General features: G+C 32.4%; 4 protein-coding genes and 1 non-coding gene across 7 annotated transcripts in view; 1 reads left to right on the plus strand and 4 right to left on the minus strand.

Annotated features, from left to right (window-relative positions):
• LOC105113101 (nucleic acid binding / zinc ion binding protein) overlaps positions 1-2,525 on the plus strand; it is a 5,885-nt gene extending 3,360 nt beyond the window's left edge. The window contains exons 1-4 of one of the 2 annotated variants that reach the window (XM_011009127.1): positions 19-244; positions 387-451; positions 548-749; positions 1,918-2,525. In XM_011009127.1, coding sequence (XP_011007429.1) covers positions 110-244; positions 387-451; positions 548-749; positions 1,918-2,289 — 774 coding nt within the window. In that variant the 5' untranslated portion in view covers positions 19-109 and the 3' untranslated portion in view covers positions 2,290-2,525. Of the gene's footprint in view, positions 1-18; positions 245-386; positions 452-547; positions 750-1,917 lie in introns of those variants that run through there. The other variant, XM_011009128.1, reaches the window with a different exon arrangement.
• A 2,450-nt stretch (positions 2,526-4,975) lies between these two features.
• On the minus strand, positions 4,976-6,746 carry RPL27 (ribosomal protein large subunit 27). The gene is made up of 3 exons (XM_011009129.1): positions 6,264-6,746; positions 5,393-5,494; positions 4,976-5,306 (listed from the first exon to the last, which is right to left on the minus strand). The coding sequence occupies exons 1-3, from the start codon at positions 6,564-6,566 to the stop codon at positions 5,127-5,129; spliced, it is 585 nt and encodes a 194-aa protein (XP_011007431.1). The 5' UTR covers positions 6,567-6,746; the 3' UTR covers positions 4,976-5,126.
• A 3,166-nt stretch (positions 6,747-9,912) lies between these two features.
• On the minus strand, positions 9,913-9,993 carry TRNAL-AAG (transfer RNA leucine (anticodon AAG)). The gene has a single exon. It is a non-coding gene; the product is annotated as a tRNA-Leu (tRNA).
• Positions 9,994-10,712: 719 nt separating this feature from the next.
• LOC105113103 (plant/protein) lies at positions 10,713-14,259 on the minus strand. Of its 2 annotated transcripts, XR_839885.1 has the most exons (8): positions 14,034-14,259; positions 13,908-13,948; positions 13,755-13,812; positions 12,705-12,798; positions 11,484-11,568; positions 11,339-11,404; positions 10,823-11,099; positions 10,713-10,790 (listed from the first exon to the last, which is right to left on the minus strand). XR_839885.1 is itself a non-coding variant. In XM_011009130.1 (7 exons), the coding sequence occupies exons 1-7, from the start codon at positions 14,125-14,127 to the stop codon at positions 10,986-10,988; spliced, it is 552 nt and encodes a 183-aa protein (XP_011007432.1). In that variant the 5' UTR covers positions 14,128-14,259; the 3' UTR covers positions 10,713-10,985. The 2 variants fall into 2 exon arrangements, 1 of the variants encoding a protein (XP_011007432.1); XM_011009130.1 differs by having other exon boundaries at positions 10,713-11,099.
• A 5,409-nt stretch (positions 14,260-19,668) lies between these two features.
• LOC105113104 (ribonucleoside-diphosphate reductase small chain) lies at positions 19,669-20,994 on the minus strand. Its single transcript, XM_011009131.1, has one exon. It carries the CDS (start codon positions 20,780-20,782, stop codon positions 19,793-19,795), a length of 990 nt encoding a protein of 329 aa, XP_011007433.1. The 5' UTR covers positions 20,783-20,994; the 3' UTR covers positions 19,669-19,792.
• Between the last annotated feature and the right edge of the window lie 1,311 nt (positions 20,995-22,305).

Raw genomic sequence — 22,305 nt, forward strand, 5'->3', positions numbered from 1 at the left:
CGTCTCCAGAACTTGCTCTAAACTTTCCGTTAGAGTAAAACTGATTCAAAATCCAAACTCAAAACACTCTCCCCCCGTTGTCTCTCTCCCTCTCTCAGTGATCTTCCCGATGGCGATGCTTGTAGAAATGGACACCAAAACCGAGTTAGGGTTTCCGTACTGGAAACCGATTCGCCGTCGTTTTGGCCCCGAATCTCCTTTCTTCTCTTCTGGCAACATCGAGAGAGAACTCCTCGCCAAACAGGTCACCACTCTGTCATGTTTGCCTTTTCATCTTCCACTCTTAAATTCACAAAATCTTTACAGAAATTCGGTATTGTTTTTTCTGCTTTTGATTTTTATTACTTAATGATATTGCTTTTTTGTGTTTTAAAAAAAAAATCTAGGTTGCGTTAGATTTAAGTGAAGATGAAAAGCATAGGCTGCAGGATTTGATAGACGAGGATGGAAGGTATGAATTTTTTTATGAATTAGGATTTCATCATTTATAAGAAATTTAAGGTTTGAATTGTATTGGGTTTGTGCACTGAAACTTATGATTCTATAGTATGGAGGTTGTTTGTCCGATTGTTGGTTGTGGTGCACACTTGATATCCTTGGAACACTTTGAAGATCATTATAATGGACGGCACACTGCTTCGTGTTCGGTTTGCTCCAGAGTTTACCCAACGTCGCTCCTGCTCAGCATTCATGTGTCTGAAGCACATGACTCTTTCTTTCAGGCAAAAGTTGCACGCGGTTATGCCATGGTATCTTTTATCGGCTTCCCTCTTTGTGAAATGTAGTGCATTATGAATTTCTAATATAACATTCTGTTTGGTTCTAATTGAGCTTTTGTACCGTTGAATCCTGTTTTGATGTCTAGTTCTTTTTTATTATCAATGCTTTTTTAGGTTATTTGTGCTATTTTTTGTTGTTGCTTAAGGTGTTATTACCTGTGCGCTACCATAAGAAATATAAATGCCTTTGCTGCCTTTTTTATTTTCCCTTCCTTTGTAATATAATTTCTCCATAGACAATCTAAACTGCCCCGTAATTCTACTCCTTAATGAACATGCAAGAATCACTAAAATGAGAGAAAATGGCAAAAAAAGAGAGGCTGGATTAGAACTCATTTGGATTCATGTTTACTGGTTGTATAGGTGAGTGTGTATGCAAACACATAGTGTTGTTGGTCTTGTCTGTCTTCTTAGAATCCCATTGTTGTTTGTAAATTCACAAGATGATAAAACTTCTTCAATTTGTTTGGATGCTTGTGCTTGTGTGTATTTTCACTATTGTCTTTGTTGAATGTTAATTCTTGTCTTTTCCTGCAGCAGTATGAATGCCTGGTGGAGGGTTGTGGTTTGAATCCCTTTTCATTATGTATTTTCAATTGATTTTCACTAAGACTCTCTAACAGTCATTTTATTCTAGTTGATCAGTATGCTGTCAACTCGTTCTTAGTTTCTATTGTGTTTGTCATCAGAGGATTTGGTGCATGATTTGTGTTTTTGTTAGCTGTAATAGTGTCTGTATGATGCCCTACGTATGATATTAAGAATTGTTTATTCTTTGATCCAACTTCTCTTCCTTTTTGGTGATTAGTAGACTATTTGTCTTGCTTACAATTACTTGATAAGCAATCCAAACTACCCTCATTCCATTTTTCAATGAGAATCACTAAAGGCGAGTTGATAAATAAGGGCTGAAATAAAAACTGACGAGGACAATGCTTAGGAGTTAAGGCTTAAGGGACTGATCATTTCTGAAATCACAAGGTTATGCTAGTCTATCCAATCTACTTTGTGGTTCTTAGAATCTATAATATAAATGAAATCTTGACAAAAATCCTTCAACGTTTTGAATGTGCATCTTTTAAGCTTCTCACCTCTTTAGTGTTGTTCAATGCTAATAGTTGTTTTTTTCCTGCAACAGTATGAATGTCTGGTGGAAGGTTGTGGTTTAAAATTCAAGAATTACAAGGGTAGGCAACAGCATCTGGTAGATAAACATAAGTTCCCTAGTTCATTTGAATTCTTCAAGAAAGCCCACCTATCCAAGAAAGCAAGACAGAAGCAACATCGCAAACAAGCTATTCATAGAAGCGAGGAAACTTCCAGCAAAATGGACATAGAAGGTGAAACCATTGATGGCCTTGTTTCAGCAGTATCTAAGTTAAGCACTTCAGATTCCTCTCCTTCTTCAGTCAGCTTTGGCCGCCGCAACACTCGTGGCCTCACATTTGTCCCTCGAGCGGTTCAGCGAGAGAAAAAGGCAGATTCTGTGCCAACAGGAGGGAAGCAATAGCCAAAACACTTTGTAAATACCTTATCTGCATGTAATTGTGGGACTGATTACTTGAGAGTTGGAAATAGCCATCTACAATGCAAGTCTGAAAGTTGAATTTGTGGAAAAGCCGATGCTCAGTTTTCGTTTACTTCCCACATTTTGTCATGCATTATTAGGTTCTGATAATTGCATTCATACTGCCCCTAATTTATTTGTTATGATTTTTCTTGAATTCAATTCCACAGGTGAAATTATTCATTTTTGAGTTGAAATGAAAGCCTAATTTAGAGTGCCAAGGCCTGCATGTATCTTCTTTCATGTAAAATCAATTACTTTCCTTCTGTTAATGAAAAGGAGACAAACACCAATGGCCATGCCATTCGGTAAATGGTTCCAGTTCTAGCTGACTGAAGGGCTCGCCGTCTCTTTCTTGGCTCCTGCAAATAAACAACGTGTGTAAAGTCATCTAAAAAGCAAAGCTATCAGAAAACGATATAACATTCCTGTGTCTTTGACAGCTGGCCTGTCATCACCTTGGAAATCGAATTCACTCAACGCAGTTAAACTGTGTCGTTTCAATTAAGGGCTAAGTAGTCAAACCAGATGACGAATCAGGGGCATCCATGTCCAAGAAAAATACCTTAAGTCATCACGTCCTTCTTCACGCTCTTAAATCCCAGAAGCTCACAGATCCACCATCTTCACAACCACCAAAAATAGAGAGAGAAAGAGAGAGAGAGAAAATCGAAAAGAAATGGACGCCATCGATTCAGTATTCGATCCATTGAGAGAGTTCTCTAAGGACAGCGTTCGCCTCGTCAAGCGCTGCCACAAGCCCGATCGCAAAGGTTAGCAGCACCACCCACCCTTTCTTTCCCTTTTCTTTTCTCTTTTAGATTCGATCTTGTTGTGAATTCTGACTAAAAAGACGCCTTTTTTTGTTGTTTCAGAGTTCACGAAGGTGGCTTTCCGTACAGCGATAGGATTCGTAGTGATGGGATTCGTAGGTTTCTTTGTGAAACTCATATTTATTCCCATCAACAACATCATTGTTGGATCCGTTTAGGTAAGCTCTATTCTTTGATTGATCTGAATATAATTCTTTTTTATTATTTATTGAAAGTTTTTAATTGCGAAATTGAGATCTGTTACTTAATTTTGTTTGAATTATATTTGATCTCTTCCTTTTATGATCAATAATTGAGGTTGGTTGCTTTTGTTTTTCTTTAAAAAAAATTGTGATACAACCTGGACACCAACTAGAAAATCCATGTTGTTTTGGTATGGGCAAGAGAGTTACTTATAGGAATAATAAGCAAGGCGAAGCCCTCAATCTTTGGTGCTGTCATTGACGGTGTTGGTGGTAGTATGTTACAAGATATCTATGGTGTATGATTGGGTCCATCTGTAAAGTACATGGTTGGGTTGTAATGGGTTACAAAATGCATGTCATTTGGCTTTTTTCCCTGTTAAAAATGAAGCATGGCGGGTTATCCAAAGGCTATATATAGGTATTGGTTTTAGTATTAGGCATGAAGAGATGGGTATATTGATTCTTTTTAGCTCACACTTGGTGATTTTGTGCCTTTTTTGCCTCTGGTTTCGGATCAGATTTCACCTCGCTCTTGCTTGAATGAATGGTCATTTCAAAATAAACAGAATGAATACGTATGACATTATTATGCATAAATGTGCTTGCACAACACACTTAATTTTATTTGATATCAAAATGTTAAATTTGATGCAGTTCATAACCTTAAAATAATGTGATGAAACATTCCGCTGGTGAATTTTAGTGTTTTTGGGTTGGCTTGGAGTTGGAGTGTAACATTTTGTTGACATTGCAGGATAGCATGGACGGATCCAGGCTTGATCACAAAATCCAGAGATAGATGGCAATGTGGTGAAATGGAATGTTAGCACTGTTGATGTTGCTTTTTGATGTATCTTGGTCTTAAAACTGTAGGATTCAGGATATTGTATGAAACTTTTGTTCCTCTTATCTAGTAGCTTTTTTGGATTTACAATTTTTCTTTTCTCGCTTGGTTATTGTGTAACAACAAGTGTTCATGTTCTTTAATTATATAGCCCAAAATGAAGTTCAGGAAGTATTGCTACTCTTTATTTGGCCTCGGTCGGTCGTACACGGTAGGAATCAGCCTTGTCCCTGAGCTTCTGAGCAAACGAATTACTGTCTGTTGGGGTCAGTTGGAGGCCTTTTCGCATCTCAAATATTAAGCAGGATCTAATTTCTGGTTGCTTGTAAATAGTACACCGACTTTTTGGTCGTGACCTGCACTGCAAGTGATCCTCCACCCACAAACCCTTCAATACCTATTGTAGGTGGTACGGCCTTAACAAATGCCAAATGATTTTTCCTGCTGCGCTTTCCAGTTATTACTGGAGCGCAATCGTGAACTCTCTAGCCAGTCTGGGATGCCTTAAGATCACAAAATGGCTTCAATTTTTTCCTCCAATTTAAAGGCGTGCCAATATACGGAGCATAGAAAACCCATTGGCTGGGTATATTGCCGGAAGCACGTCAATAAAGCCATGGCAAACGAAGGCTTCCTCCATGCGATGAAACTGGCTAATTTGAAACCATTCACAAGGACGTCCAAACCACCAGTGTCTCAGTATTTGTAGTTTTCAATCTTGATATAATGATAGAAATGTAGTAAATTCAAACTGAAGGGCGTAAAAAAGCAAAAAGACACCTGATAAACCAGATATTAACAGATTAAAAACAAGCATTTAGGATTACAATGCACACGGAAAAAATTGTTGTAGTGGCGCGCATCTATTTGCTACAACATAAAGCAAAAGCAATTAAAAAAGATCAGTAACTTTCAAATTCAGCAAACTGGGTTGCTATCTGCAGCATCAACATTGGAGGCAAGTACTAGCTGTGGCTGAGCAACGATACCTGCCTTTCTTGCCTTTTTGCGTTCACGCTGCAACCTGAAGTTCTCTCTCTTCCTTGCTCGATAGCTGTTGGGATTCTCGGGCTGGATTTCTCTTGGGTACACACTAATCTGCCAAACATACAAGACCATAATGCATCTCAATTTGGAATATTTAGCACTCTCACAAACTGTAAGGTTTAAAATATAGAATCTACCTTTTTTCTGTCAGGCCCAAACTTCTCAAATTTCACCAATCCATCAATCAAAGAAAAGATGGTGTGATCCTTGCCAATCCCCACATTCTTCCCTGGATGAAACTGAAAATGTAGACAAATACTCAAATGTGGTAGCATGAAAAACTAGCCACAACACTATTTAATGCACATTGAATGACAGTGGAGAACAGCAGAGCAGATATGTTCCATAAAGAGCAATATTAGAAACAAGAATATCGCATTTTTCAATATGCTTAGAGAAGTCATCTCAAAGTGATCAAACTTAAATTCCCTTATTCCAAAAGGAAATCATTTCCATGACTCCTAAATTCAGAGTTAATAGCTTTCACCCTCCAGAGCAAAACTCCAATCCACTCTTCCTAGACGAACCAAACATATAGAGTCAGCAAATCAGAGAAGAGAACACAAGATTCGCTAATTTGACATGGTTTTGCCTTGCAAATCTTTTTCACCGGTGACCTACTATGATATGGACCGCCATTACAATGAGGGTTCCTACAGTCATGGATTTGATAATTTGGATACAGGATGACTAGTGGATTCCATGTTGGTGAAAGCTGGAGACTAGCAAAATACTCGGTTCTTTGACCTTGACAGTCCAAAATACAGACCTCTTGCTCTCCCATTTCCCCTTTTCTAGATTACATATCACATTACTAAGGAAATTCCCGAACACAAAACCCCTTATTACAAAATCAAGCATTGCCAAAAAAATCAATTTAATTCCCATTGAATCGAACTTATAACTAATATGAACTACAAGCTTAACCCAAAAACAAAACTTCTATAAGAAAAACAAAGGTGCAAAACAAAAGTGAACTCCTAAATTTTGAGGAAATTAAGGCCAGACCTTGGTACCACGCTGCCTTACAATAATTGCGCCAGGTTTAGCTGCTTGATCACCATAAATCTTGACACCAAGCCGTTTGCCTTTAGAATCACGGCCGTTCTTGGTACTCCCAGCTCCCTTCTTGTGAGCCATTTGAATCGTCAAGGGTAATGGAGCCTTCACCGGAGCCTTAAACGGCAACAAAGCAGAGCTTTTCAGACCAAATTTAAGGGAGCCAGCATCTCCTTTAAAGAAGGAAGATGAAGAGCTTGAAGATAAAGAAAGGCCTTTGAATGAACCAATTAGATTGAAGCTGACTGCCATTATTGCTTTTTAAGCTGAAAAATTGAAGACCCAGAAATGAGAATTAGAGGTTTATGTGGTGAATTAAGTTAAAAACTGAAACTGATTTACAATTTATTTTTTGAGTGCTTTATAGAGTTTGTTTTATGGTTACAAGTGAAGAAGAGATGAGAGGAGGAGGGGAGGGGTGGGGATTGAGAGCTTTATCTTTTGAAAGGTATTCACGTGAGAGGATGATGGATTAGATTTGGGGGTGGGGGGGTAAAGGTACATTTCGTCCCTATACTCTTTTGATTTTCATACTGGTCTCTCCTTTGCCACATTTCTTGTTCTTGTTCTTTTGCCGATCTCCATTACTAGCATTGAATATGTCATAAGAAGCTTTGCAAGATTAGCTTGTATATGATTCAAGATTCGAATTCTATAACAATAATTGTAAATAATTTGTTGGGAATGTACTAGTTCACGAATAGCCTTTGATGAAACATGCATGCTCAAATATTTCAAGTTCGTGTTCAAAAATGTTGGAGGAGGAGGGTTGCTTGATAGTTGATAGAATTGAGAGATTTCATCAAAAATGGAAATTAAAAATAAAAAATGTAATTGACTATTGTTAATGTTGTGTATTTGAGAGCTGTAATGGGTACAAATCCATATATATTATAATAATTGATCTGATATCTCAAGATTATTAAGTTTTCATATTAATTTATTATTTATTATTATACCGTAACTTAATTATTATCCTGATTTTTTTTATATATATATATATATATGTATATATATATTATTAATGTTAAAGTTTGGATTAACTTGTATGTATCAACTAATTATATAAATTTTTATTAATGTTAAAGTTTGGATTAACTTGTGTGTGTCAACTAATTATATAAATTTTAAAATTAATAATTATTTAATAATTTTAAAATTTATAAAACACAAATTACTAACTTTTAATATACAAAGTTAAAATCTAATAAATTAAATTATATCCTTTGAAAATAACTTTTATATATTTTGTAGCATGTTGTAATGGTGGATGAAAGCATCTCTATGCATCGATATCATCACCTTTAAAAGCAAGCAGACCTTAGAGGAAGAAGTATAATGGAAGCCACAGTTGTTGCCCATTAAGATCGTGTTCGTGTCCTCATGGATTAAACAGGGAGAGCACTGAAGACATCAATAATATAGTGAGCTCGTTTAGATTAGATTCATTTTCAAACTATTTGGAATCCTAGAAATTAAATTTAATTTCAAGAGGCAAATCAATTCGTGTATTTAGAATTATTTTGATGGTATTGATTTCAATTACAAATGAATTCAAATAATAAACAATAAAAATAAATAAATAAATAAAAGGAAACCCTCTGATTTGGAAATCAATTCATACTATTTCAAGAATACCCCCTTTTCTTCTCTTCAAAAAAAAACAAAAAACTTCATGCACTGTAAATTGTGCATCTTCAGAAGATTCGGTTTTGTGGAACAAAGTCTGCTGATGCACTAATACATCTTCAAGCAAGGAGTTTACGTGAAATAAGTAACACTATCTAAGCAACAGCGTTTTGCTTACGAAAATGAAGGAACTTCGGTTCTTGCACTGTCTGGAGGTTGATGAAGAAGTAGCAACAGGGAATAACTATCTAGATTTGATGAAGAAGTAGCAACAGGGAATAACCATCTAGATGATGGCCAAGTGGTAAAAATTTGAGACTAAGGAGTTTGTTCTCTCTGTAGTCTCAGGTTCGAGTCCTTGGTTGCTCATATAATGGCCACTGGAGACTTACATGATCGTTAACTTCAGGACCCGTGGAATTAGTCGTGGTACGCGCAAGCTAATCTGAATATCCACGTTAATTATAAAAAAAAAAGTAGCAACAGGGAATGTGTTCTTTTCCCCTGAGTTGCTGCGGGGACATGACATCAACTATCAAGGGGGATGTCGTCTCCCATCTTTGGCATAAGCTGCCTAAACTGATCGGGTTGGATGTTTCACGAGCTTTTATTGGTCCAACTGTGGTTCCTAGACCATTATCATTTTCACCTTGCTAGAAGGTTTTTTTTTTTTTTCTTAATTAAGGTATCTTCATATTTTTCAAAAAGAGTAAGACTAGTTTTTATTTGAGTTTATGATTGCCTTTTAGAGATTAAATTCATATTATCACTCTTTGAAAAATATAATAATGCCTTAACTGTTAGACAAATATTTCATTGAACCTTGCTTGAAGGTTTTGTGTACAATGAATTGCTTGCTTCTTAAAAAAAAAAAAAAAACCTTTAATCTCAATAAATACAAAAAAAAATATCTTATTATCAAAATATGTTTTTATGGGGTGAAGAGAAGAGGACTAAACACATCTTTTACAATACAAAATACAAAGAAATAACCTTTCAATATAAATTAAGAGAACACATCTTTTACAATACAAAATACAAATAAATAACCTTTCAATTATGTTGAATATAGATTAAGGGGAAAATAGTTAAAATTGTTAATTCGATTCAATTGTATAGGCATTCCCAACAATATAATTAAATTCATTATATGATTTTAAATTTTATTATAAATATAAAAATTGTAATAAGTTATCCGTTTAATTCCAATCATATTTGAAATTAAATTGAATTTAACTATACTTGTGATTTACTTTTTTTTTTTTACTTGTGATTTACTTTGAGACAGGTTGTTTATGTCTTGTACATCCCTCATGTTTTTTAATATAATTAGAACATGGACCGTCTATTTATGTTCTTATAACCATGTTTGTTCATGTGGAGGAGTGCATGTCATGATTTAGTCGTCTATGGGAAGCAATTTGAGACAAAACAAGGAGAGCTATGTTTTTCTTTTTAAGGTGTACGATGCTTTTCAAGATAAGTTTTCAATTAAATTGTCTGAAATTTATCCTGATCATTCTTTAATTTACAAGAACAGCGATGAATTACACCGAAGAAATTGATGGTCATTGGATTTGGAATTGCCTGCTAAGAAATTAGACACCGAAAAATACTCCGATCAAATGAGTTTTTCTTAATTCTAAAATTAATTTAGAACTTTGGGATTACGGTATGAAAAAATATTCCCACGTTAGAACTCAGAAGTGAATTTGAATCATTAGAAACATGAATTTAATTTACAAGAACAGCGATGAATTACTCCGAAGAAGTTGATGGTCATTGGATTTGGAATTGTCTGCTAAGAAATTAGACACCGAAGAAATACTCCGATCAACTGAGTTTTTCTTGATTCTAAAATTAATTTAGAATTTTGGGATTACGGCATGAAAAAATATTCCCACGTTAGAACCCAGAAGTGAATTTGAATCATTAGAAAAATGTAAAAAAAAAAACAGGTAAAACGAAATGTTGAGAGTGGGATTTGAACCCACGCCCTTTCGGACCAGAACCTTAATCTGGCGCCTTAGACCAACTCGGCCATCTCAACTTGATGCTAGATTCGGAACCTAATTTTATATATATATCATAAATATTAACGGGGACCAGGCATCTGAATCTTAGCGCAAGGATCATCTTAGAGATTTGGGATGGGAGAACTCAGACCGCCTTAGACCAACTCGGCCATCTCAACTGGATACCAAGTTACGGAGCTATTTTTTATATATAACATGAATTATATCATCGTAGAGATTTGGGATGGGAGAACTCAGCCCGATCTGATATGGTATAAGCCGAACGTGGCGGCTGGATGACAGGCGCTCCCATCATTAACGAGAGGGAGGTAGGCTTTTTAATATTGGTGTCGAGCGCATGCCTAGAAATGATATCATTAACGAGAGGGAGGTAGGCTTTTTGATATTGGTGTCGAGCGCATGCCTAGAAATTGATGTTAGTAATTGACGATCTTTCCATTGATTGAACCCAGCACGACCTCCTCTGCCACTGTTTTTACTTTATGTAGGTTCTTGAGAATCCAAGTAAAAAAAAAAATCTGATCCATTTAGCAAGTGAACGTGTATATGATCACTTGTTTTGGATGTGCTTTAATTGCATAATTTTCATTGCTTTGGGAAATGAAAGCTCTTGAAATGTATTAGCATCAAGCTACCTAGCATGACCCATGTTGCATGAATTAACCCGATGTGAGCACTGTTTTGATACGCCTACATCCTTCAGTGGTAAAGATTAGAGGAGTGGACCAGAACAGAAACACATCAATTGTCAACTGAATTTTGGAATAGTTTGCTAATTAGGCCATGTCGGGGATTGAGGCCTATGCAGGATATCATCAATCACCACTTTAGATGCCTCACGATCCCGTGCAAAAAGAACATGAAATAACGGGGATCGATAAAGGAGCGAACAGCAATAGTTAACTATGTACGAAAACTAGCAGCTACAACAAATAGCTTACATTAGAAACATGCGGAACGTCGCAGCCCAGAATGAAACTAGAATGCAGACAAATTGGGTATCCATCTACCTAGGCTGAAACAGCGGTGAAACCCTTCTTCGAACAGTCTCCTGAATTTGTTCAGGTGACAAAACTGACGCCTCACCTTCAAAATTGGCATTTTCCATCTGCTGATGCAACTGTATAGCACGGGAAAGAGTTGACAGATGTTAAGTGGTCCGTTTCAAGTGAAATTGTTCCATTGTTTCACAACTAAATTGTTGTTAGAACATCCAAAATATGAGCAGCAAATGAACATCAAAATAACATGTCTCCAGAATGATGTCCAATGAAATAAATTTTACAGCCCTGAGGTTTGCATTTTTATCTTTGAGAAAAAACTGCTAAAGTGAATGAGAAAATGAATCAGAGCATTTACCTTCTCAAGAATTGCAGATTGATCATCCAGGTGAAATTTGCGCATGTGCTTTAGCATCTCTAGTTGCTGCAAAAAAAAGTTCCCAACCATTTAGTTGTATCCATCTTCAACCAACCTCTAATACCAAAATTCAACTAGATTTTACCTGCTCCTGTAGTTTTTGTTGATAGTGCATTTTTCCGGCAAACTCATCTGGTCCCAGCTCAGCTTCATCGCAGGCCATTTCTTCGCTGTCATTTCATTGCATATCAACACCAAAAATACAGAATCAGATAATCCAATCCCTTGCAAAAACCAGTGCATGTAAAGGGAACATCTGTTTCAACTCATGAAAACAGGGACATCATAAATGACATCAACTTTTGTGGAATAAAAAGTAAAGGCACTGTGAGGAACGAACTCGGAAACAATGCAGACAGTAAATGTAATTCTCCAATAAGGAGAGCATTGATAAAGACAAGTCATGTTCCTTAAGTAAATCCATCTCAATGACAATAATATAAAAGTAATGGTCTAGTATGTCATCAGGGTTTTTCCAATTGTGACTAGAAAATACAAAAATGAACACCCTTACTTACTAAGTCCTAAACTTGTGCTTACAGGAGATGAGTAAAACAGAGTCTCCGACCCTCAACCAATTCAGCTTGTTATCCAAGGCATTTGAATTGTCTATCAGTTTTATTTCATAATCGCCATTAGTATTGTCCCTATCATGCATAAAACTTCATGTATGTAACCCCATCATCCATATAGTTGCTCATTTTTCATTCCCAGGCAATGAAAACTGCATTTCTATCTTCCAACCCCATTGGAAAGGAATCTTCTACATCAATTACATTTCATGCCAAAGAGAAAATCGATCTTCCATAGGCCCAGTAGAGTTCAAGATTTATCAATGGTATCTTTACTTGGAAAGGGAAATTTCAGCCAGAAAAATGTTGGAAAGTTGAAAAAAATTGCATGCTGTTGGAGACAAAAAAAGCTCAAGATTACATTCAACTCCTTGGGAAAATGTAAGAGCTCACATGACAGCAACTGATACCTAAGAAAAAAAGAGGCCTGCTTTTTACATCTTTAAAAAATTTGTGAAAGGCCTAAAGCTTAAAATGACAATAACTTTTACAGTGGGAGCTGGAGAGATGATTCTGTTCATCACAGGTCAAAAAAAAAAAAAGTGAGGGTTGTCCCTGTACAAGATCATAGAAAATTAATGGCGGGTTCGTGTAATATCTCATATGTTTGTGTCCTCTTTAAAAGTAATAATAGTTCACATAAAAAAAAATGCAGAATACTCATATATTGTCCAATGCCTTAAACAAAAATTACTCAATCAGAAATCTGTACCAGAGACAGAGAGACAACATACTTTGCAACGAATTTGTAAAAGCGAATCATCAAATCCTGATCATTTTCATAGACCACGTTCACTTTTCCCAAGCATGCAATACCAAAACTTGGATCTGCAATATTGAAACAGTATTTTTCATGATATCAGATTGCTTTAATTTCTTAGCACAAAACTTGCATCAGTATTGAAGAATAACAAATGTGAGTCAGAATAACTGAATGGATCTTTCAATGTCTGTCACCATGGCATGAAAGCTAAAATGGTCAGAACTTTCCAACTAAGAGTAGCCAATTTCCAAAAAGAGAATGACCACTATACCTATACAAGTCGAGATGCTACTGATATCTTGAATACCAAAAACAGGATTTTAAAGGATAAAAACTATTCATGTAAAAAAGTCTAAAGTGAGATGGCCCCTACATCAGTTTAACTGCTATGAAAGCATAGCAGCTATCCCCTCCACAAATCTATAATGCACTATCCATCACATTGAGCTTCATTTGCCCTATTTTAAGATGAATTGCAATTAAGAGTTTACTTAGAGGTAATGTTTCACTTTGCAGATGCATTCGCTATCTACAAGAAAGAAAAGAGATGCGTCGTTCAGCAATAAAATTTCCAAGGCTCTAAGAACAAGACTAAATACTGATAGATCTCCATGAGATTGCTGTAACAAAGGCAAAGAAAATAACAAATAAAAATTTACATCAGCAACTTGTAGCCCATGAGAACATACGAGGAAAGAACACAACATTCTATCAACAAGCCTCAACGACTGTATGTTCAGCCCAAGCACAACGAAGCAAGTGCAACAGATTTAGTTACCCGCCAAAAGCACATACAAGTCGAGCGACAGTGCACTTTCCAATCCAACCAAGCTAAACCAACCATATTACTTTTTTAGATTGAAAATGGATTTTCAAAGATAAGACTCGAACCCCTGTCCTAGCAAAAGCCCTCACCGCATTTGCTTTGCAAGAGGACCAATAGCCAGAATTTTGAAAATGGAGCAACCCCCATTTGGAAAAACATATTAAGAAATTCAAAGATACTTCGGGACAGACTCACCAATCCCCATTTCCAAAAATATAGATTCCTGGATTGTAGTGGTAGCAGCAACAGCTTCCTGCATTAAGAATCCCATCTCAAAATTTGACAAACAGAAGCGATACTTGTTAATCAAAGGGCAAACCCATCATTTTTTATTATAAAAACACTCACCTGTTTGTCATTCACGGCATCAGCAATCCTTTTCTTTACATCTAACAAAGAGTATTTATATGAAAATGGTAAATTTATAGTTACAATGAAGGAAAAAGAAAAGGAAAGGGGGGGCCTTTGAATTACCAGGCTGGGAAGTGAGTTGAGAGAAGGAATTAAAGAGATAAAGCAACTGTTCTCTTGATAGCATTCCTGAGCTTTGTAAAGGTGAAGTTGCCATTGATGATGATGAAATTTCTCTGCAAAATGGAATCCGACAGACAATATTGCTGTCCCTTCACCTCTCTTTAAAGAGAAGGCAAAATGGAGCATTTTATACACTAGACACGACGGCCATCATTAACCCAAATTAGAACCACAGAAATAACATGCGATAAGAGGCCCCATGTTTTCGTTTTTCATTTAAAAAAAACTGTGTAGATTTTGACCTTTTTTTTTTTTTTAATTTGTGAGGGTTTAAGATTAGACATGTTAATTTTAGTTAGTACAGTTTTAGAGATTTAAATAAAAATAAAAATTATGTAGTTTTAGGAGATGATGTAAAATGGTTTTTGAAAATTATTTTTTAAATATTTTTATATTTATTTGTTATTAGAAAAATTAATTAATAAAAAATACTTTTCAATTAAAAAAAAATTTGACTTAATTTTCAGAAAAATATTTTACTATAAAATTTAAACCATACTTTTCAATTAAAGAAAAATTTGACTTAATTTTCAAAAAAATATTTTACTATAAAATTTGAACGAGAAACACCTTCTAGAAATTGTGAAATATTTAAAATTATCATATTTTTTGTTGATTATATCAAATTTGATAATGAAAACTTTTAATTACTATATATATTTTGTTTTGAATATTTGTTTTTCAATTTTATCCTTTAAAATTTAATTTTTATATTAAACTTTGATTTTTATTTTCATAATTGTTATTTGTTTTTTTAATTAAAATTTTTTATCTGTCAAATTTGGTCCTTATTTTTTTAATTGTTACTTATTTTATTTGAAATAATTTATGAAATGTTTATTATTATTATTTTAATTTCTTTATCTTTTAATTGTTTTATTTGTTAGATTTGATTTCTATTATTTTGATTATTATTTATTTTATTTAAGATAAATTATTAAATTATTTTTTTAATTTCATTCTCATTCAACTTTTTATTTTGTTTGTTCCTTATTATTTTAATAAATTAAAAAATATTAACAAGTTGTTTTCCAATTCATTTTTCATGATATAATCAAATACTAGAAAATATTTTCCAACTTATTTTTCATTACATTACCGAATATAGAAAAATAATTTATTTTTTCAGAATTTATTTTTCTAGAATTCACTTTCTAAAAAAAAATTATTTTCTAACAAATAAATGGAGTCTTATAAAAAATATAAATTAAACTAAGTTTTAACTCAATTACTAGTTAATCAAATCGATTTCAAATTGATTTTTTAATTGATTTGATTATAATTGTAACAAAATACAAAGTTAGAAGTTCAATATTATAACTTAGGACATTGGAGAATATAATAGTATTTATTTTTTAAAAATATTATATATTAAAATTATATATTTTTTAATTTTTTAAAATTTATTTTTAATATTAACATATCAAAACAGTACAAAATCATTAAAAAAATTAATTTAACATGAAAATTTAAGAAACAACTGATTAAATAACCTTTTGATTTTTTTATTTTAATTCTTTATATTATCAGTTCAAATCAACACAGCAAGTTGAAATAAATTGGTACAAGTTCTATGCAAAGCAATTTGGTTGGTAGGTTTTTTTTTTTTTTTTTCAAGAGAGGTTAAAACTCATGAATTCTTGCAACAAGGAAATACTCTAATGCCAATTAAATTTTAACTAAATGAGTAATCAATAGTTGTTTTAAACTATATTACAAATAAAATCCAATATATTAACAGTAAATTAATAATATGATTTTTTTTCTGAATAAGGTTCAACATAAATAATACCTAAACAACTAAAACATATGGAGTTTGATATAAAACTTTATTGTCTATAATAACAGTGAAGCTATTGATTTTTAATTTTTATTTTGTTTAATTATTTTTTTTTTTTAGCCTAATCGGATAAAATTAGTTTTAAAATTTATGATAGACTTACAAAATTAAAAGATAAAAGACTCACATGTAAAACTTCAGGATAATATAATATATGAAAAATTCTAAATTTATATAATTTTTTTTTATAGTAAAATTTATTTTTGTTTTTTTTTTCATTACCCATATGAGAGATAGGGTGACATGCTAGAAAATAGTACTAGAGAGATGAAGTATTTAATTGTAGCAATTCCAGCAAACAAAATAATCAAGTTTAGTATTAGAATGTTTCATTTAACGGGAAGTATTTGATAGTGGTAATTTGGGCCCTCATTTTGCCGGAAAAGATAAATTTAGAGCTTGAAAAGATTTATGATTTTAATTTTTTTTCATGTGGAGTGTCTGAATTAATTTATGCGCACCATAACCATAATTTATGATTTTAATTTGATTCCTCGGGTTTTAACTAGTTTTTATTATTTTAAGAATAAGAATGTATCTGTGAAGATTTGTTAAGTGCTTTCAACTACTTTGGCTACCCCACTTTGGCTACCAAAAAGCAGGGAAATGGATAGTGCATTATCTATCATCTATTATGATAAACAATATGTCATTCATTTTATTTTATTTTTTTTAAATAATTCATCTAAAAGTTAAAATAAAAATAAATATTTAGGTATGATACTAGGGCCAGTGCTAAGTCTGACCTTTTTATTTTTTTTTATTATTTGTTTTAGCAATAAGAAAAAAAAATTATTATGTTGCATTTACTTACTTTTTATTTTTAACATATTTCTTAAATAATATTATAAATTTTTATTTGATTTTTAGTAATATATTTTAAATATTATGTATTTGATGTGAAAATAATAACACTAGTAATAAATTTGTCTTGAAAATTTGATTCAAATTGTTTCTTGTTCATAAAGTTTTTAATTGGATTTTGAAAATTTTATCATATTTATATTTTTTTAGTTTTCAATCATACATAAAATATAAACTTAATATTTTGATATTTTTTAACTTATTTTAATAAATATAAAATGTTTTGTTCTAAATAAGGTCCACATTCGCATAACCTGTGATCAAAAACTTGTTAGAATGAGAAAATTAATAAAGATAATAATTTAATATTACTTGAGTCTATTCAAATGATAAGGTTTTTCATCACTAGTTACTATTTTTTAGCTATTTATAAATATCTAAAATTTTTATTTGTAATATCTGAAATCATTATTTGTTGGATAATGTTACGGTTTGAATTTTATCAAATATAATTTAAAAATTAATCTAAATTCAATCTAAATATACACACACACATATATATATATATATTAATAATATGTGTGTGAAATATTATATTTTTTCAATATATATATTATTCCTTTTATTTTATTTTGCATGTGTGAATAATAAACAATATTCACATAATGAATACCTTAAAGAATATAAATATTCAAATTTTTTAATCTTATATTTCAATATTATATTTAATTGAGATATGAGTTTGATGGTTGTTTTTATTTGCTTTTCTTGTTGTTGCTAGGTCTTAAAAAAAAAATCTTGTCATTGGGTTAGTTCTTAATTTTATAATTTTTTTATTATTTAAAATAAAATAAAAAAGAGGGAACCAAAATTAAAAAAAAATAGAAAACCTTTGTATTTTTAAAAAATTTGGTTCCAACTTTGGTCCTTTTTTTTCTTTTGAACTTTGAATTTTTTTATTTCATTTTTTAATGTTGTGTTAATTGGATTTATAATTGATAATTTATTTTAATTTATTTTTATGTGGTTATCTCAATCTAAAAAAAAATATCAACATTGGATTGGTGTTTAATTTTATAAAAAAATATAATTTTATTGTTTGAAAAATATTGAAAATGAGGAGACCAAAATTAAAACAAAGAAACATGGGATCCCTTTTTATATATAAAAAAAATGGTGTCATGGCCTTTTGCTTAAATTTGCCTTAGGATTTTTCTAAGAATCCCTTTACATCCCTTTGATTTGAAAATTAAACTCTTTAGTAAAAATATTTTTTATATTTTATTTTTTAATATTAAAAAAATAATTATAAAAAAATAATCAAGACATAGAGAGGTAGGCTTGTTGATTTCAATGGAAACAAGACTAAACTTTGTATCAAAGTGTTCCTCTTGATATTGCCTGAAAAAGTATACTAGAATTGAGTGAATTGTTTTGATGTTTTTTAATCAAATTGAGGTTTTATTAGTTAAAAAATTAGATTCTTGATATTATAAATATAAGAATGTCTTTCGAGTATTTTTAGATAAAAAAATAAAAAATAAGTTTTTTAAACAAAAAATACATTGCGCTAATTTTCTAACCATCTCTACAATGATCATAAACTAGGTTAGTAAATAAAGCATCATTTACTCCTGAAATCAAGGTACTATATTTTTTTATTACAAACTATGTGTCATCCACAACATTAATCCATTAAACTAATTAAAAAAATTCAAATCCATGTTTATAAGCTTGTGCTCTTAGGCCCACTCATCGAGCTTGAATTTTAGTGGGCTGAGAGTGCTAGGCCTCCTGAATATGTGCATCTAAATTCTTTCTATTATTTATTTTGAAATTAAATAACTACATATATGACTTTATTAATTTCTTTAATAAAATTAGTTGTTTTTTTTTTTAGATTTTATTAACGTTTTATTTTATTTTCAAATAAGATTATAGTTTTTTGTTTTTAATTTTAGTAAGTTTTTTTGTGCAACCCATTGTCTTTTTTTTTAAAAAAAAAATCTACAATTTTTTTTGCAAGCAATTTATTATTATATAATTAAATATAATATAATTTTAAAAAATAAAATAATTGAACAAGTATATCACCTAAGATGTATATTTGATGAGTAAATTCAAGTTTATGCAATATGCTATAATCTTAATATTTAAAAACAAACATGTGCGCATTTTGGGGAAAAAAAACTCCCTAGAAAATGCACCAATAACACTTGTGTATTTTTTTCAATGCATGCTTAATGAATACTTTGAAAAAAACTTCTCTAGTATGTTGAAAGGGAGCGCACGACATAGTGCAATCAATCTTCCTAGTGTCTGTTAAATAATTGTTTGTTTTTGTAGTTGTGTCGTGTTTTTAAAAAGATTTTTTTTAAAATATTTTTTTATATTTTTAAATTATTTTAATATGTTTATATTAAAAATAAATTTTAAAAAATAAACCTATATTTTTTTTTTAAAAAAAAAATAAACCTATATTTTTATACTATCACGTTTCAAGCGTAAAAAAAAAAGGAAAAAGGAAAACGAAAACGAAAAACGGAGATGGTTTTATCAATGAAAATATAAGGATATGAGAAGCTTTTACGGTTGGCGGATTTTAACACACCCTCCTTTTAGTTTTTTACTTTAGCCGGCTCTTTTAACTTTTCGAAGGTCCAAATAACATATTTTTTACTGAAGTTTTTCTTTAATATTATATTATATATAAAAAATTAACTTAAATAATTATATAAAGCATAAACTTCAATTTTTTTTTATATGTATATACAACATCGGTGTTATATTTATAGAAAAAAACTTGAAAAAAATCAAGTGATATCACTTTAAGGTTAACCTTGCAAGCGCGTAACCCGAGCCTTTAACCCGTTAAGGACAGCATTGCATATACATTATAAAAAAACTCAAAGCACCATAATTTGAAACACATTTAAGGTCTAAAGGGGAACTTGCCATTTACTATTCCTCGAGCAAAAAAAAAAAACCACAGAAACAATTAAACGAAGGAGAAGGAGAGCATATAATTAGATAAAAACAGTAGCCTGCAAGGACTCTAAAAATCCTCATCCATCTTGAACACATGATTGCCACCATTCCCATTAATACTCGACATAACTGAAGCCTTTTGATACTCCCCGACTCTTTTCTCGAAGAAATTTGTCTTCCCTTGCAAGGATATCAACTCCATCCAATCAAATGGATTAGCCACATTGTACACCTTCCCGCACCCAAGCGCACCCAACAGCCTATCAGCTACAAACTCAATATACTGACTCATCAATTCCCCATTCATCCCCACCAAAGCGCATGGTAGCGAGTCCACCACAAACTCCCTCTCTATATCCACAGCCTCCTTCACTATCCCCTTCACGCGCTCCTCACTCAGTTTCTTCCTCAACAGGCTGTAAAGAAGGCACGCGAAATCACAATGAAGCCCTTCATCTCGCGAGATCAACTCGTTCGAGAAGGTCAGGCCTGGCATTAGCCCACGTTTTTTTAGCCAAAATATCGCACAAAAACTCCCCGAGAAAAATATCCCTTCCACGCAAGCAAATGCGATTAACCTCTCCGCAAAACTCTCGCCTCCGTCTATCCACCGTAAAGCCCACTCCGCCTTCTTAGCCACACACGGCACCGTCTCAATGGCATGAAACAGACGGTTCTTCTCAGTAGAATCCTTGATGTAGGTCTCCAACAAAAGACTGTACATCTCCGAGTGGATATTCTCAATCGCGATCTGGAACCCGTAGAAAGCACGCGCCTCCGAGACTTGGACTTCTTTCATGAAACGCCCGGCGATATTCTCGAGGACGATTCCATCAGAGGCAGCGAAGAAGGCAAGGACGTGAGAAATGAAGTGTTTCTCGTCAGGAGTCAGGTTTTCCCAGTGACGGAGATCTGAAGAGAGATCGACCTCTTCAGCCGTCCAAAACGAGGCTTCAGCCTTCTTGTACATCTCCCAGATTGATGGATATTGAATTGGGAACATACAGAATCGGTCTGGGTTTTCAGCGAGGAGGGGCTCTTCTGGGATTGCAGGCATTTTGGAGGCTTGTTTTGTTTTTGTTCGAAAGAGAGAAATTAGGGTTCTTTGTGGTGAGTAGAGGTGGGTGTGCGGGTGTGGTTTTTTATAGGGGTAAAAGGAGCGAGGGAGGTTTTGAAATTTTGAGAGCAGCGGGGATTTTGAATTTTTTATTTCCTTTTAATAAGAAGCTTGCGGGAGAATGAACTTTGAGGCCGGGGCTAAATTGGGCAAGTTCTGGGATTAGAATGAATAGGTGACGTGGTAGGTTTGAATGTTGTGATAAGTCCAGGATTTTAACGGGTGATGGTATGGCCATCCTGAAACGCTTATGTTAGATTTCCAGGGTAGGGTTGGTTGGGGATTTCGTTTTTTATTGGTGACTTGCTTGCGATTTGTGGTGCCACGTATTACGAAATTTGGCTCCGCTCATCGGATCAATTTAGATCCGGTTTCACATCAGATTTAACTCATGCTAATTTTAAAAAATAATTACAAGTTAATCAGGTTAAATTTATAGAATCTGTTAAGTTAATTCAAGATTTTTGATAAAATTTTCAAAACTTGATTTAATTTAAAAAAGGAAAAATATCATTAAGAAAATTAAATAATATTATTTTAGATTGATCAGGGTTAACTCGCAATCTATTCAGATATAATTTAATAATTTTATTAGTAAATTAAAATATGATGAAGGGTATAATAAATATTTAGATAAATTATTATGAGATTCACATGACTAGAATGAAATTATTATTTTTGGGGTTCATGAAAATGGAAATTAAATAGCAAAGACGCTTTAAAATTGAATGTCAAAGATTTGAAAGGGAAAGGGTGGATTTGCAAAACTACTTAACGGTATTATCTTTCATTATATGGTAATTAAATAAATTAAAATTATTAAAACTTGAATTTTTTTTAGCAGATAAAAAGTTATCTCGATTATTCCTCCTTGTGATTTTCAGATTCTTAATTTAAACAAGTTTTATTTTGCTTCCTGCCTGGAAAAAAAGAATGTTTTCAAGTTTCGGGCCGAAGTGCCTACACACGACCTAGAACAGTTAACTGTAATTATGGTTGGGTTTGGTTCGGAAATAATATGTTGGGGATGGGATGGTCGGAGAGATACAGTAGGAGACAAGATTAAATTGTATTTGATACGATAGATAAAATAGAAAATCTTGTTTCTCTTCGGGTTGGACAATAAAATACGAGGTAGGAAAATGTAGTTAATTTCTTGCAGCTTTTTTTTTTAAAAAACCAAAGTAACTTTTGTTTTTTAAAATATTAAAATAATAATATATTAAATATATTTATATATTTTCGTTAATTTGTAAAACTCATGTAATCATTACATGAATTATTTACTTTATTAAGTTTTATAATTTTTTATTCAATTATTTAATAAAAAAATATAAAAATTAATTCAAAACTAACTAAATATTTAAAGATGAATTTAAAAAAAATCAATAAAAAACCTATATATATAAAAGCCAAAACATGTGTCCAAAAAAAATTAGGTATGCAAATCTGGGACAAGTTCT

This window comes from Populus euphratica, unplaced genomic scaffold (assembly GCF_000495115.2).
Source record: "Populus euphratica unplaced genomic scaffold, PopEup_1.0 scaffold392.1, whole genome shotgun sequence".
Lineage (NCBI taxonomy): Eukaryota > Viridiplantae > Streptophyta > Magnoliopsida > Malpighiales > Salicaceae > Populus > Populus euphratica.

Excerpts from the sequence above, each read along its gene's own strand:
- RPL27 (XM_011009129.1), bottom strand. The coding sequence starts at position 6,566 with ATGGCAGTCAGCTTCAATCTAATTGGTTCATTCAAAGGCCTTTCTTTA. Across the intron at positions 5,495-6,263 it reads TAAGGCAGCGTGGTACCAAG|TTTCATCCAGGGAAGAATGT; the intron begins GTCTGGCCTTAA and ends CTACATTTTCAG. Across the intron at positions 5,307-5,392 it reads TTGGGCCTGACAGAAAAAAG|ATTAGTGTGTACCCAAGAGA; the intron begins GTAGATTCTATA and ends TATGTTTGGCAG.
- LOC105113103 (XM_011009130.1), bottom strand. The coding sequence starts at position 14,127 with ATGGCAACTTCACCTTTACAAAGCTCAGGAATGCTATCAAGAGAACAG. Across the intron at positions 12,799-13,754 it reads ATTTTTGGAAATGGGGATTG|ATCCAAGTTTTGGTATTGCA; the intron begins GTGAGTCTGTCC and ends TCAATATTGCAG. Across the intron at positions 11,405-11,483 it reads AACAAAAACTACAGGAGCAG|CAACTAGAGATGCTAAAGCA; the intron begins GTAAAATCTAGT and ends TTTTTTTTGCAG.
- LOC105113104 (XM_011009131.1), bottom strand. The coding sequence starts at position 20,782 with ATGCCTGCAATCCCAGAAGAGCCCCTCCTCGCTGAAAACCCAGACCGA.